The following is a 16,286-nucleotide window of genomic DNA, read 5'->3' on the forward strand; positions in this document are numbered from 1 at the left end:
TAGCCTGTAAGAAACATCACGACAAAGTGCAAAAGCAAAGGTCTTTGAAGGCTGGCACTCACACGGTACCTTGCACCTCCGCGTCACAATGCTTCCCTCCCTCCCTCCCTCCCTCCCCGGCTGCTGGCCCACCTTCGGTCCCGCCCTCCAGCTTCCTCCTCTGGCCCCCGTCAGTCACCTGCGTTGCCTGGAGACACTCTGAAGTAGAAGTAGCCAGGGCCGGGGGCTGGAAAGCAAGCCTGGGCCCCGGAACCTCACTGCGCTAGGCCTAAGGTCTCGGGAAGCCCTCTGCAGAGCAGCAGGCTTGACACCGCCCCGGGAGGAGGGCAGGAAGGCGTTCTGGGGATCTGCCCAGTTCTACCACACGGTGACGTATGGCGCGGGAAAAGCTGCCTCCACGAGAGGAACAAGGCTTACAGATCTACCCGGGACTCTGTGAAGCCAGACACAAGCCGCCTGTCACAGGAGCTCCGGGAGTGTGCGGGCTCCTGTCCCCGCGCGGGTCTCCGAACCCCGTGTGCGGGCTCCTCCCTTCAGACCACTGGCGAGGCCAAGAAACGGGGCCGTGAAGTAAAATAAGGAAAACCTCGAGAATGGACAAAAAGAGATTTGCCAGAAAGCAGGAAGCCAAGCCCACTGCTCAGCTCCTCCGGAATAAAGGGTGCTTAGCCATAGCTGCACATCGCAGCAAGCAGTCACCTGCCCATTCCAGGGGACACACAGCTGCCACCGCCCCTCGGTGTCCCAGTGCACACACAGGGCCTGTGGGGCGCCTTCCCTCCTGTCACTGCTGAACAGAAAGCACCAAAAACCGTTTCCCTGGGCCAGGAAGCAACTCAAGCAACTGCGCTCCTGCTTTCTAACCAGACCGGCGGAGACCAGCCACGGCCACAGCACTGCCTGTGACACCTGGAGAAGCATTTCAGAGACGCAAAGGTACAAGGTGCTACGTGAGTGCAACCCATCGCAGCTCTGCGGGCAGCAGGGGCTCGGTGGACACGAACACAGCAACGCACCTGGACACAACGCCATCACTGGACGCAGCTCCCCGCTGCTATTTTCTACGGTTTAACCAGGTGACAAAGAGGAAATTAAGCCACTTTCTCTACACAAACCAATACTTCATCAAAGTTTCCCATTTTACAAGTCATGTTCAAAAACCACACACAAATTAGCTTTTGTACACAAATGTTTATTTCTCAAACATTCCCTTTAAATACAAGGAATGAATTCTAAATCTTCATAAAGATGAATTAAAAATGAAATCCCTCCAGTATAGTGCGTGTAATCACTGTGTTCTTGGTCGCTACTGGCATTTACTGTTTAACATCAAAAACAAAGGACAAGTTACTTAAAAATCATGCTACTGGGTTTTAGCTCTTTCCTCTAGGACCAGCTCTACACTGACCTGCAACGTTTAAAATTTATCACCAAGTTGAAGCAAGTTTAAGGGTGAAACAGCTGTGCACGGAACACGAAATTGACGGAGCATTATAAGATGTAGTCGAGTTCATAGCGGATGTAGGTGTTCTTGTCGTCGTTGTAGATCCGGGGGTAATGTGCTATGAGCGCGTCCTGGGAGCCGATGTAGATGGAGTTGTAAATCTTCCAGTACACGTCTCGGACCTTCCGAGCCGGGTGAAACAGACCCTGGGATAATTAACACACTGCATTATTTCCATTGTCAAGCATATATGTAATCCTACAACAATTAAGCCATGAAGACATAATCAAAATATTTCCCTTTCAACCAAGAGAAAAAAAATCCAGCAAGTGCAGAGGTACGACAGGAAAGAAACCCTAACCTCACACACAGCCCCTTCCCCAGCACAGGGCCTGGGGAGCGCCGGGCACCCACCTGGAGGCAGTACTGCAGCATTCGGCAGGGCCCGATGGCGACCCGCAGCCCCTCCAGTGCACCCATGACCGCCTGGATGACGTGTGGAGACGTCTCGAACACGTTGGGCCACACGTAGTTCAGCAGGTGGTTCAGGGAGTCCTCACAGCCGAAGCCATACACACCGAGCGACATGTGCTGCACCACCGCGCTGGCTGTCTGTCTGTGCACGAGGTCCCTGCAGGGGAGGAAGAGTCCATGGGGGTGGCCGTTCTGTGGGAAGCATCCTGCCATCGGGGGCCCACGGCTCACTCAGACATGGCGCAGAGGAAGCCGTCCTGACCCCCATGCCTGTCACCAACCTTTGTGAGACTAGCCAGTCCACTTGAGAATGTCTGCTTAAAAGACTAAGGGCTAAGGCTCAAAATAAACCTGTTTTCTAACTAACCTTCAAAAGGGAGCTAAGTGAGCCCTGTGCATGCTTGGATCAACACACTACCCAAAGGGGATGCGGTGGTGCACCCTATAATCCTAGCACCTGGGAGGCTGGCACAACGTTCACTGGGAGTTTGAGGTAGACCTGGGCAACACAGTGAGTTAAAGACCAGCCAGAACTGCATAGTGAGACCCTGTCTCAAAAACACAAGGAAAACAAAAAACAAAAAACAAGCTACCAAAAAGCACCATGTGACTCTTACAGATGAATGCTAGTATTTTTCCTTAGCCACCCCAAACCCGAACTCTTTGACAGCAACTCACAGACCATCATGCAATAAACAATTAAAAATTAAATCTCCTTTAACGTAAATATGAAGTTTCCTTCAAAAACAACTCAGAGAGAAAGAGATCAATGAACTTTTTCAAACCCACAGAAATAAAAAATGCAACTCCTGCATTACCAGATTTTATGTTTGTGTCCATCAGTTACTCATTCCATGTCAATCTGTGAAGGAGCAGGGGACTGAACACTCTGGGGTTTGGAGCGGGCACACTTCACCCAGGATGGTGGAGCATCCCAGGGGATGAAAGGAAGCTTTGCAAACCTGCTGGCACCCACGCCTCTCTGCCCTCTCAAGACTCACTGTGCCCTAATGGCTCAGCGCTCACCACGGCGGAGCAGCACTACTCAGTGACTGAGTGGAAAGTCTGTCCTCAACCTAGAGCGGCACAGAGTACTGAGAGAGAGAGAGAGAGAAAGGCACCAAGGTAAGAAAGTTTAATGGGGGGGTCCGGAGGGAGTTACCTCAGAGAAGGCGGTGGGGCTCTGCAGACGACGGGCAGGTTCTGCCTGATGCAGGCTCTGATGGGGCAGGGCTCTGGGGGCCCGTGTGAGCTTGTTTATTTTGTGGGAGTGCAGGGGACTGGGTAAACCTTTACACACCTGAGCTCTGGCAGACTTTCGGGAGGAGAAGCCACAGGGGCTTCTGGGAAGGAGGAGGTGTGCATTATCACGGCACTGCTTGGACGGCTGCCATGATGACTTTGCGGGCTCTCGCTGGGGGGGATGGGATCTAATGCTCATCACCCACTTTTCCATCTGAAGTGCTACTGTTCCTCACTGTGCAATTCCGACCGTCTTTTAGCACACCAGACATCAATTACTGTTAACCACAGGACCCACAGCGCCATGATGAGACAGAGACTGAGGACAAACCATGACCTGGCCCGCACTGTTTCACATGGGCCCGGGGATGCTAACGGGTAACAAAGAGCAGAACCAAGCTGGCTCTTCCAGGCATTATTCTTTTTTCACCCCTGCAGCTCTGCTCCTGTCTCTGCTCTGTTCCACATGCACCGCCTGCTGCCATTCAGGGTGCTAACAGTCGGCTTAATACTGAACTTGCTGAACTGTTCTCAGCACCTTCCAGACCCAGACCCCCGAGAGAACCGCAGGGTCCTCCGGCCACCAAGGGGCACCCACGAGTCCATAGCCCTGCTCTGCAACTGTGGTGCCCTGGGACCCTGTCAGGGACTCCCCAGAGCTGAGGCTGCCCCAGCAGTCAGCCAGCTGCGGCTGGTCAGATACAGCAATGAGGATGTCTCTGGGGGCCTTCCTGTAAATCCAAACCAAAGCATCACCCAGGAGACCCTACCAGTGCAGCCACGCCAAAAGCATCTTGCAGGGGCTGGGCTGAACCCCTCCCTCCATCAGAGCTGTGCCCCTCCCGCTCCTCAGCCCAGGGCCCACCCTAACTCTGCCCAGCCAGCTGGCCTGTGCCCACTGGCACGCCGTGAAGCACTTTTCTATGATGTCACTGAGGACCTTCCCAGGCTGGGGTGTGGCACAGGAGTACAGCACCCAGGCAGTGTGTCAGAGGCCGAGTTCAACGCCCAGAACTGCAAAACAAGGAACCTGCCCAGGCTGCCTGGGGCCTGTCCCTATCTCCTGCTCAGGGGCAGCACCTCGATGCCTCGCTCTGCTCCCAGGAGTGCAGGAAGGAGACCCGGCCACCTCTAACCTGTACCACGCTCATCCCCACTAGGGTGCTCTGTTGCACAGCAGACAGGGAATCTGTCTGTTACACGGCTGGAGCAGTGCGGTGCAGGAGACCAGATACAGGACTGAGGGCTGACTTCTCCACGAGCACAAAGGGGAGAAACAGCAAGCTGCGCTCCATCCGCAACTCGAAGGCTACAGCAGCGCTGCAGCTCCAGGGTGGCCAGCCCAGCTGAGAGCCAGCTGTTCAGCGGGGCGTGCACGACAGCAACAGGAAGATCCTTAGGCTGCCCTAACTGCTTGCTCCCACAGCTAAGGAAAGTGAGGTGCGCCCAAGGCCCACAGCTCTCTACTAGAAGCCGTGACCCTTCTTCCAAATTATCTCTGTGTCTTGCTTCCAAACTCTCTTCGCCCTGCAGTCAGGGACAAACTCGTCGGCTGGTTCCTACAATACAGTGCTGGTGGCCACCATCTGAGGCGGTCACCATCTGAGCCACCAGGCCCTGCCTGTGACATAAGCAGGGCAGCTCTGGCAGGCTGCACTCAGCAGTTCACGCTTTAAAGGCAAACTATGGCTTCCCTTGCAGTAAGAAGCTTAACAGATCCGGTCCACCCCATTAATTCACGCTCATCGCTACCTCTCCTTACATCTAACGTAGAATAATAGTCCATCAATTACTGCTTTTCAAATGTATCTTCAAACACTGTCATGCTGATATGAACAGGGATTAAAACTGGGAAGAGGGCAACCTGGAAGAGAAAATGTGAGGCGCCACTACAAAACACACATGAAGACGTATTTTCAGCTCTGTAAATATCCAGACTACTATTTCTTTCCCTTTTTGGGGGGCAGAGGGCATGAGGGTCTCCTTATGTAGTCCAAGCTGGCCTCCAATTCAGAGTGATTCTCCTGCTTCAGCATCCTAAGCGCTGGGATTACAGGCGTGCACCACCACACCTGAGAAATATCTCTCTTCTAATTTCACCACAAGAGGTCATTATTATTTCTCGCATGTAGCTCAAATCACTTACCTGTCCATTAAAGCGTCTTCCAGTAATGGCGTCACAGCGTAAATGTAGTCTTTGCCCATTTCACCAATATATTCGAACAGGAAAGAGAGTGACTTCAACACCCCGTTCTGAACGTTCAGTTCCGGAACTCTGTACTCATTCATTAAGGCAGGGAGCACTGTGAAGGGGGAGCACGTCTCGGCGACAATCGCTATGGCTACGGTTGTGCACACTCTGTTCTGCCTTTCCTGAACCTTGAGGTTGTTTAAAAGTGTGGCCAATACATCGTGAGGGCTAGGAAGAAAGATGAGTTGGCAAACCGTTACAAGTCAACATTCTTTCAGCAAAAATTAAATATACACAGGAATCACAGTCAGTAATCACTAGGTACGGGGAAATTTTATGAAAAAATGCAGTGTTTTCAAGTCAGGAATGCTGTTGTTTCGGTTTTAAAGAAAAAGTGGACTCACTTTCAAACAGCATTTTCCATCTGTAAATGCTTTGAAAGGAAAAGGTATGAAGTACACGTTTAAGGTCGTACTCTGGCTTGATGGACATGAGCTCAGCAGCTCAGGGGCCACGAGCAGCCAGAGCTCTGTCTCCATGCTCCCCTAGGCAGGGCTTGTCCCTGGTCCCTCTCCTCCTGACCCAGGGGCAGCGCTGGGGGTGCTGCAGACACCTTCAGCCCACGGCCGCTGAAACAGACACCACTACCAACAAAAGGGGGAGCGTGTATCGTGGGGTGGGGTGGGGCACTCTACCTCTGTGCGTTTCTTAGAAGGCTGTACAGGGCCTCACATTCTGCATTACTATTCCACAGCCTACTCTGGTTCTCGTAGAGAAGTAAGCAGACTGCCTTTTAAAGCTGTAGTTCATTTGTAATTACGGACTAATCATAGAGCAACTTTTAAAACCCACACAACATTCTAATGTAAGATACAAAGTATGCTGTGATATTAAGAACCTGCCTTACTACTTTAAGCAATATCCTAAAAGGACCAAAAATTTGAAATAATTCTGAAAATGGGACTGTTTGCCTCCCTGAATTATCTAAAGCTGATTAAGAGAAATTTTAAAGCCTTCCATCTATTCTAATCACGATTTATTTTTTTTTTAAATCTTTGAAATGCGGGATGTCAATGGTTAAAGGAAACACTTTCTCAACCACACTGATCATTCTATGCCTCAAGAGATTTCTACACCAAAGTATTTCCCAATACCACACTAAATCTGCTGCACAGTAATAAAAACCAGAGATACTCACCCAATGGCCTTGGCAATGTAGCCGAATGTGTTGACTGTGGCTCTACGAATAGCCTTTTTGTGAGCTTTCAGGAGCTCTAACAGCTCAAAGCAAATCCTCATCCACTCTCTCGCAGACACATATTCAGCTCCCCTAATAAAAAATAAAAATGTTTTCTGTGGTGTTACAGTTCTTGTGCAGTGCTGCAGATCACACTCAGGGCCTCACAGTGCACCCTGCAGTGTGGTTCAGTAACCATCCTCCCTCAGCAAATTCTGTTCCTAAAATGTCACGATTAGCTCACACTAAACACTAAGTAAGTTATTACTACGCTTCAAAAGACTTGATTTAGCCTGAACTACACTGCCACTTCCTGCCGCTAACCAAACTGAAAATGACCATCCCTGCATAGATGTGTGTAGCACGCACAACACCCAGCAAATCTCGCCATCTCCACACGAAGTAACTACCTGAGAGCAGTTATAAAAATGGCTGGGCCGAATAAACATACCTTCCCCCTTTCCTTGTTCCAAAAAAAAAAAAAAAAATGGCTGGGCTGGCTGCTTACCTGTCGGCAATGCGTCCAACGAGGTCGATACAGTTCTCCTGCACTTTCTCATGCCTGTTCTTCAAGATGGGGGTGAGTCGGGGCAGCAGATCCTTAATAGGCGGGGTCATCTTGTGCATACCTGGGGACACAAGTCAATGCTGTCGGCACCGGACAGCAACCTCTACTTGCTCATGCTGCCTTTTACTTGGTAACGTAAAACATGTGACTAGGCACAGATACAAATCTTACAGCTGCCTAAGGAAAGAGAAGCCCCAGATTCTGACCACTCAGAACTGTTCTTAACTTTTTATTAAGAACTTCTGGTTATGCACAGAAATGACAGCAATCAGTGAGGTGATTTAAAGAATGATGGATGCTCAACAACAAAAGTTTTCTTTGGTTCTCAAATGTACTTTTGTTCACTGACATTTAGTATGGGGACATTTAAGTATCTGGCCATACACAACAATATAAGCCAGAGGTAGACATGTAAATTAAAGCGAAATTTTCCAGAAAGGGCCCCCTTACCCTTTAACTGCCAAAACATACAGAGCTCCAGTCTCCCTGCAATGCAGGGCATACTTGGATGGGATTTACACCTACGAAGAGAGAAGAAAGGAGGCAGCTGGCAGGGGCTCCTGCTCTGACTAGAGCTGCTCGCTCTGCATTCTCCAGGGCGTCCCACGGCTCCCTACGAACAGCTGAACGCACAACTCCCTGCAAGCAGTGCCCTGCAAGGGCCAAGCAACTAATTCTGGCAAGTCGCTAACACTCTAGGAGACACGACAGGGCTGAATTGGGAATTACAAGGAAATGAGATAAAGATCCATCTATACGGTAGAGATGCTCTTACTAAAATGAGAAAAGCAGTGGTTACCACAGCCAGTTATTCTGACTTCTTGCTTGGTCACCTCTGACCAAAGACTTACTCCAAGATAGCACTTACATTCAATTAGTTACACACAAGAAATCATCTGTTTGCTCTGCATATCATAAGCTGCATTCCTAAAAGAATAAAAAGCTTTGTTCTCTAAACCCAGAATCACTTTTTTTTTTTTTTTTGTCTTTTTCCTTTTTATCGGTACCAAGGATCGAACTCACGACTGCCTGCTTGCAAGGTAGGCGCTTATGCCGCTGAGCTAAATCCCCAGCCCCAGAATCACTTTTAATATACTTGTATTTTTAATCTGGGTTAGAAAATTGAATGGATAGCTAAAAGCATCTGGATACAAAAAGGTAACTATCAATCCACTTTTCTTCCAATTATCTTGAACTGATAGCACTCAAAAAACTGTTTTCAATACGAATCCAAGGTTGAATAAATATCTGCCATTCATTGTACAACAAAGAAAAGACCCACCCCCACACCTCGCCCCCAGAACAGAACAGAATGGAGCATTCTTCAGCAGGGTCACTCGTCTCACAAGCCCCCTCTTCCACGACCCAAAAGTTCAGAGTTGTTACTACTACTACTGACACTTCCTCACCTCTTATGGCTCCCAAACTCGCCCTTTTTTTCTATTAAACTAAAAGACTTTAATAATAAATTATTTTCGTGATAGCATCTGACAACTACAATCTTGAAGTGCCATTTTTAGAAAGTAGAAACAAAAATCACCCAGTTCCTAAATACGATTCTGTGTTTTACTTTCAAAAATACAAAAGTAGTTAAACAACAAAATTCTTACATGACCAGCAAATTCCATACCTATAACATTTACAATAGCCTTCAGTGCTCCAAGAATGCTGCCCAGTACTTCGGGGTATTCTTCACCCAAATATTCATACAGCACGACACCCAAGTGCCCCATCAACTTTTCCTACAGCCAGAGAAAAAGGTTACAACGTCACTACTTAAGCAGGCTGCTCAAAGGAAAGCGGGTGTGGAGGAAGTTTACCTCTTGGCAAGTCTTCATGACCACAGCAGTGCGAGAGATCAAGTCCGCTGCCTGCTGCCTCACTTTGGCTGATTTGTTGTTCAAGCGCCACAGAACTGTACCGCAGATCTGAGGCAGGTAGGGTTTCACTCGTTTTCCGAGTGCATTGACCACTGTGCCAAAGCCATTCAACATTACCGAGTCCTGAAAGACAAAAGCAAAGTTGTATTTAAAAAAAAAAAAGAAAGTAAAAACCCAGAACTTAGTTTCTTCATGACTGACAAGTGATACTACTGAGCAATATCCAACTTCTTTCAACCACACACTTTTTTTTAAAACATCAAATCTAAAACATCTGATGGGTAAAAAGAACAGCTGATAGCCAGGAACATGCATGTTTTTAAAATTACTCCAAACGTCATTGCTTTTTAGGGAGATTTACTGAAAAGGTACAGGTTTCTCTACAGCCATGAAGGCGCTGGCAGCATGCCACCCTAACCAGTCGTCATTACCTCTGTCGTCTGTTCTTGGAACGCGTACAGAATACCATCAATCAGCTGCTCTTCAAGCTTGTGGTCAATGTCGGCTGCCCCCAGGTTGCCCATAATTTTCTCAATTGTTTCCATCACCATTTTCCGGTACTGCTCAGCTTCATCTTTCAGATCATCCACAATCCTGGAAATGATTTCTGCGGCACCTACTTTGTTTGCTAATTCCACGGTGGTATCAACTAACTAAAGGACAAAAGAAAGACCTTTCAATCTATTGCTTCTTAACATCATGGAAACCTAATATTCTAAATGTACTTCTTGGCTAGTAAAGACACTGAGAAAGGGTAATTTCTAGTTAGATGCTTAAAGAAAAAAATGACTAGAAAATTTACTATCTTTTTTTGGTCTTTTTTGAGCCAGGGTCTCACTATGCAGTTCAGGCTGACCTTGAGCTCACTTTGTAGCCCAGGCTGGCCTTGAACTCTCAACGATCCCCCTGTCTCAGCCTCCCAAGTGCTGGAATTACAGGCGTGAGCCACCATGCCCGCTGACTAAAAAATTTAAATGACCGTAAGACAAACTGATACAAGGTAAGACTGTATCCGTATTTCAGCCTGCCAGATAAAACACTGAAAGTTCTGGACAAAGACAGCAGCGCTGCAGGGTGCAGGGGTGAAAACCTAGAATTCCAGCTGTTTGGCATCATGGACAATGGCTAGTTAAAGCCAGCCTAGACAATGTGGTGGGACTCCATCTCAAAATAAAACAGATCTTTAAAAGAATGGGAATATAGTTCATTGGCAGAACACATGCTCACCATCCTGGGTTCACTGTCCAGGGCCATGAAAAAAAAGAATGAAAGAAAAACCAATTCCCATTTGAGTACTTATCTTCTATATGCAAAATCAAAATGAAAATTCCCTAGATGGTGAAAAGCCAATCCCTTTCACAATCAAACACATACAAGCTATGAGACAATGAAAGGAATGTTAGTGAAACGGTCTAAGACATTTTGAACAACAGAAGTTTACCTGTCGATAATTTCTTCTGTCCAAAGCCATTCTATGCTGCCAGAAGTGTTTAAAGAAAGGTGGAAGAATCTCTGTTTTAATGTAGTTTGCTTCTACACCATCTGTTCCACAACACTGTTTTACGACCTAAAGGTCAAAAAATAAAAAAATCAAACCCAGTACTAATGACATACTAATTACTTTAAAACAATAACCTGAAACTGTACCGTTAAACAAACCCAAGTGAGGTTAACAAAAAAGTAACAACAATGTAGAACAATTACTTACCTTCAGCACGATCTTCTTCATTTCTTCATCAGGAGACTGGAATTCTCGAATAAGGATTAACATCACTTCTCTGGTATAGTAGTTGGCATATTCTGCATCCATGAGAGGGATCAGATACCCAATGGCCTTTAAGAAGGCAGCCAGACCCTATTTTCAAGTGTAAGAAAAATTAGGAAATTAGATTTGCATTGCCTTAACTCTACTAAGTAGAAATCCCAACTCGGCATCTCGCTGGTGTGTTACCTTTCCTCTGTGCTGGCGGATACCCTTCCACAGAGGTTTCAGCACGGAATCAAAGGACTCAATTCCGTAAGGAGTCGCCGCTTCAGCCAAGGCAGCAATGGCCAACGCGCTGATGGTGCGGACTTTCTGCTGCTCATCCACGAGACCTGTAAAACCCAATGCAGGCTCTGTCTACACACCAAGGTACCCGACCTCCACAGACTCAATCAGAGGCGAACAGCTGCATTTAACCACATAGGTAAACTGCAGAATCTACCCAAACATGATAAAATTAAGCAAATGTACAGATAAACTTAATTATAAACAGGCAAAAAAACCCAATATGACCAGTCTGTTGACAGTATCATCACAAAGTGCCTTATAAAAATGTAAGGTATCTGTCGAGGTAAGCCTGTCACTTGGCTCCCTAATGCCACAGCCCAAATTGCAGGACAACTGTCCTTTTCAAAAAACACCAAGCTCTGTGATAACTCACCATGCTCAATGATTTCAACTAAACTTCTGAGATGTGGCAAGATGGCACAGCCCATGAGGATAGCTATCTGCTGCACAATCTTAATACCCGTGTGTCTGGCTTGCCAGGACTTCTTGCTTTTGCACACAGCTTTTAAGAAGGGCAATAAAGAAGGGATGCCAAGGGCAGAGGCGACAACAGCAAAGGCTCGAGCTGTCGTGTTCCGGACATACTCATCCATGTTGTCTATGTCAGGTCTCATGGTGGAGATCATCGTAGCCAGACCAGCAGCCTGAGAGGAGAAGACAAAAAGCTCATCACATCAACTTTCAACCATGACTTTTGATAAGCAATCCCTCGACAGAGTTAAGCACTCATCGCTAGAAACAGAATTACCTTAGCCAAATTAGAAATGATCTCTCGGCCTTCCACTCTAGCATAGTAATCTTCATCAATCAACAGTGGTTCAATGACCACAAGAATCTGAAAAAAAAAAAAAGAAGAGGAGCTGCTAATCTTATATATCAATTACCAGTGTCACATTAAGGTTTAAAAAACGCGAATTTAAAGGTATTAGGACTGTGAGAAGAGAAATTCAGAATTTTTAATTACACAACTTCAAACCTCTGATACAGAAGGAAAGCAGAATGAAGAGTTAACCATGTAATTAACAAATATTTAGCATTTTTTAAATAGAAAACAGGAGTGGTGGTGCAAACCTGTAATCCCCGCTCCTCAATAAACTCAGAGAGGATTATAATCTCTAGGGCAACATTTCAACTTGGTGAGACCTTGTCTCAAAATAGAATTTTAAAAAGGGACTTGCCTAGCATGTGAGAGGCCCAGGGTTCAATCCTCAGTGAAGAAGGAAAAAACGCATAATTACTATTACCAAGAAAGACCGTCACCAACAAAAACTATGAGACCTGTGAGCCCAGTAAAAGAGAACAGGCAAAGGTCACTGGCTGTGAACCTGCATCTCTCTGTGGGATATACACTTTTCTCTACAGGATAGATGCCTCTCTCTGCAGGACAGATGCCTCTCTCTGTGGGACAGATGCCTCTCTCTGTGGAACAGATGCCTCTCTCTGTGGGATAGATGCATCTCTTTGTGGGATATATGCCTCTCTCTACGGGACAGATGCTTCTCTCTGTGAGATATACACCTCTCTCTCTGTAGGATACATGCCTCTCTCTGTGGGACAGATGCATCTCTCTGTGGGATATATGCCTCTCTCTGTGGGATATATACCTTTCCCTGTGGGATATATCCCTCTCTGTGTGGGATATATGCCTTTCTGCGGGATAGATGCATCTGTGGACAAGCAAGGTTACTTCTGGTCCACTGAGCCCCTTGCAAGGAGTAAATGTTCTCTTTGTACTCCCAATGTATAGACCTTGCTTTTTAAAAAGAATTTTTAAATTTCTAGAATACAGAATCTGGTCCAAAAAAAAAAAAAAATCAAATTCATAAATTTCTTCTATTTTAAAAACTGAAACCAGCCAGGTGTAGTGGTGCATGCCTATAATCCCAGCACTCAGAAGGCTAAGGCAGGGGCATCACTAACAGTTCAAGGGTAGCCTGGGCTACATACATTCAAGGCCACCCCAAAACCGGTGTCAAAAAAAATAAAAAAGGAAACCCTAAAACCATCTGAGACAACACCTAAGGAAAAAACAAAAACCCTTGACAGCAAACCTTGTGCACGTATGGTCGCACTAAGTCATCCAGTTTGTACAATATTCTGTCAATAACTTTCACAAGTAAATGGCGCTCCTGGTCCTCGAGCGTAGGAGACATCAGCAGAGGAAGAATCTGATTGAACAAAGGCCCAGCTCCAAATTCCCGTGCTTTATCAGTGATCTGACGCAGAGCAGCCTGGGGAAAAAAAAAGAGTAAAAGGAGTAAATTCTTTGCAGTCAAGCGTCTGTGAGGGCAAATCACTCCAGAAAGGTTTCCGGTACCTCCTACTTGAGCGTCTACTCTGGCTGACGCCTCACAGAGCAGCAGGACTGCAGGCGTGAGCTACTGCGAGCTTCAGAACAGAGTTCCTGCGACACCCCTCCCTCGCTCCCTCCCAGGACCGCCAGCCCCTCAAGCTACACGCGGTGCTAACACAGCTCCTCACGTCACCCCACTCACTACTTTCAAGCCTCACACCCAGAGGCCTGAAGAACAAAAAGGATCACTTTCTTTTTCTGTACCCTTAATAGCACAAAATTCTTTGATTCAGAAAACTAAACCTTCATATTATATTATCTTTCCCTGATTCTGCGCCCTTCATAAAGATTGAAAGAATTTAAGATTTCTAAACACAAAAATACCACCAACAAAATGTATTAGGCTAATACTTACCTTTCTCATGGGAGGTGTTCCATTCTTAATTTTTAAAAGCAGTTTCATTATTTTTCTCTCTTTTTGCTCTTCTGGACTAAGTGTTGACTCATCGACATCAACCTATTGTAAAAGGAAAGTTAAGATGTTACAATTCAAAGGGGCCAGTGATAAAGTTCAGTAGTATAAGCAACTGCCTGGCAAGCTCAAGGTTCCAAGTTTGACTTCTAGTACCAAGAAAAAAAAAGAAAGGAAAAGGAAAAGAAAAAAAAGATGTTATGATTTTAACTTTCAAACAAAATGTAGTGATTCACTTTTGGTATTTTCACTTACCAAGAGTTTATCGAAGTACTGAATATCATCAGGTTTTAAGAATGGAAGATTTCCAGAGGGCTGGTCGTTAACGCTTTTCATCGTCCTGTCCTCTGTCTGCATGTGGAAACCCGTCATCCCACCTAACGGTGTTGGCGTTGCTGTCAGCTTGCGGGCTGGAGTTCGAATGGGAACATAACCGGCTGGAGGTGGAAGCACCTACAGAGGTGAAGGCCAGTTAGCATTTTCTTGACTCTATAAACTGAAGAGCATGAATGGCATTTACACTTCCAACAGTTTATAGCTTGTTAGCTAGGAAATTATAGCTTGTTAGCTACTGGAAGAAAACCATCCCACTGTTGTACACTAATCAGAAGTTTCAAATATTTATTTCAAATATTCATACTTCTTTTTTGTTAACTAAAATTTAAATGTATCAGGAGTATGGGGGAATAAGGAAATCAAGTAGCTTATAAAATTATAATCACTTTCAAACAATCTGTACAAAAATGTTGGTAAGCCAACATAATGGATTAAAATTTGGATATCATAAAACATAAATCAGTGATTTCAAAAAAACTTCTATTAGAGAAAATGAAATATACAGGTATTCAAATAAACAGAAATAAACTTACATGGTACAAACAATGTGTAAAGGTTATTTTAAAAATAAAATGAAACACTGACATTTGTACTGTGCTACAAAAACAAATCTCTGTCTGAAATTCTAGAATAAATAAATGCATAAACTAAATGAAAATATTTACCAAAGTCTTATAAAACACACATCACTTAAACTTTTCACCAAAAAAAAAATCTTTAAAAAGTTAGTAGAAGATTTTTTTTTTTAGGCTTTTTTTTTTTTTTTAAAGAAAAAAATACAACTTCTTGGGCAGGTCAATAAGCCTAGATAAGTCTTCTCCAATAGTCTCCAATAGTCTCAATAGTCTGGACTACTGAGTCTAAAAAGATCAACTACATACTGTATTAAATATACGTGGATGTTTATGTGCTTCATTATCCTTTTTGGTGCTGCTAGTTCACACATACGTCAGCACAGACCACTGACGAAGCATTCTGAGTAAACTGGACTTTACTGAGAGACTGATGAAGTCAGTGTCAATTACAGCAGCATCACTCTGCATTGAGGACTGATAAGTCTACTGCCTTTCAATACTTACTCTTAAGGACTGTACTCATCACACTTCACCATGAACAAGGGTAAGCCTGAGACAATCCCAGGTAAATGGATGCACCTTGAGAATACACTCTAAAGTGAAATAAATTGGATACAAGCAAATATGGCATTGTTTCTCTGGTGTGAGAACTGAAGTGTTATTTAGGTCCAAAATCAATTATTAGGTGTTGTTAAACACGAAGAAAATGTTTAAATGGGGAGGGAAACAAAGGAAGGGGTAGGGAAAAGGGAAAACAAAGAAGAACATAAGAAAAGAAGGAAAAATGGAAACAAAACTTTTTTAAATGGAGAAGAGAGTAGGGGTTGGAGAGAGGGGAGAACAGAAAACAAAAGAATCAAGCTACATCGCGTAGAGGTACAAATTCTCTGTCACAGATGTGATCATTCTGTGAACCTAAAATGTACCAATGAAATCTGACTAGAAAAAAAAGACTGGACTCATCAGAAGGATTCACAAGAGAGAATTATTACTGCCATGGATGCTACGGAAATCGATGACTACAACTGAAGAAGACAGGGCAGGCGAGCTTAGACGATCTCTACCCACAGGACAGGGAGGTTCAGAGTTTAAAGCAGATGGTGACACCTGAGACACTCACTCACACATACCTACTGGGAGAAGGGACATGCACACACTGCAAACCACGAAAAAGCCACCATCATTGGAAAGACCATCTGACCACAGGTCTCAGCCTTGGTTACGACACTAGCTATATAAGTAGAGCACCTTTAAATCAGCAAATATACTTTGAGTGCCAGGCATTAAGAAAGTTACAGTTCAAAAGACCTTCAGCGTTGAGAACATGGCTCACTGGCTCTTGCCTACTATGTGTAAAGTCTTCGCAAATGAAGCAAGCTATGCCACACTGCCAATGCAGGGGATCCTAAAGGAAATCCCCAGAAATCCTTGAGATTTTTCACTTTCAAAAAATTGTACATGCTTCATACTACCATTTCTTTTCATCTTTATCATTTTTGGGAATAGCTGAAATATATGCGG

General features: G+C 45.2%; 1 protein-coding gene across 3 annotated transcripts in view; it reads right to left on the reverse strand.

Annotated features, from left to right (window-relative positions):
• Positions 1-1,171: 1,171 nt before the first annotated feature.
• The window catches only part of Sf3b1 (splicing factor 3b subunit 1), a 43,899-nt gene continuing 28,784 nt past the window's right edge, over positions 1,172-16,286 (reverse strand). For 2 of the 3 annotated variants that reach the window (XM_063259500.1, XM_063259501.1), the window contains 16 exons: positions 14,110-14,307; positions 13,798-13,899; positions 13,141-13,320; positions 11,838-11,924; positions 11,463-11,733; positions 10,988-11,133; positions 10,745-10,891; positions 10,478-10,603; positions 9,468-9,689; positions 8,977-9,159; positions 8,787-8,898; positions 7,097-7,217; positions 6,550-6,681; positions 5,307-5,579; positions 1,859-2,075; positions 1,172-1,650 (listed from right to left, as the gene is read on the reverse strand). In XM_063259500.1, the coding sequence (XP_063115570.1) occupies positions 1,492-1,650; positions 1,859-2,075; positions 5,307-5,579; positions 6,550-6,681; positions 7,097-7,217; positions 8,787-8,898; positions 8,977-9,159; positions 9,468-9,689; positions 10,478-10,603; positions 10,745-10,891; positions 10,988-11,133; positions 11,463-11,733; positions 11,838-11,924; positions 13,141-13,320; positions 13,798-13,899; positions 14,110-14,307 (2,676 nt within the window). In that variant the 3' untranslated portion in view covers positions 1,172-1,491. Of the gene's footprint in view, positions 1,651-1,858; positions 2,076-5,306; positions 5,580-6,549; positions 6,682-7,096; positions 7,218-7,606; positions 7,678-8,786; positions 8,899-8,976; positions 9,160-9,467; positions 9,690-10,477; positions 10,604-10,744; positions 10,892-10,987; positions 11,134-11,462; positions 11,734-11,837; positions 11,925-13,140; positions 13,321-13,797; positions 13,900-14,109; positions 14,308-16,286 lie in introns of those variants that run through there. The other variant, XM_063259502.1, reaches the window with a different exon arrangement.

The sequence above is a fragment of the Cavia porcellus genome, unplaced genomic scaffold, assembly GCF_034190915.1.
Source record: "Cavia porcellus strain 051 isolate PalLab524CR breed Dunkin Hartley unplaced genomic scaffold, mCavPor4.1 scaffold_12, whole genome shotgun sequence".
NCBI lineage: Eukaryota > Metazoa > Chordata > Mammalia > Rodentia > Caviidae > Cavia > Cavia porcellus.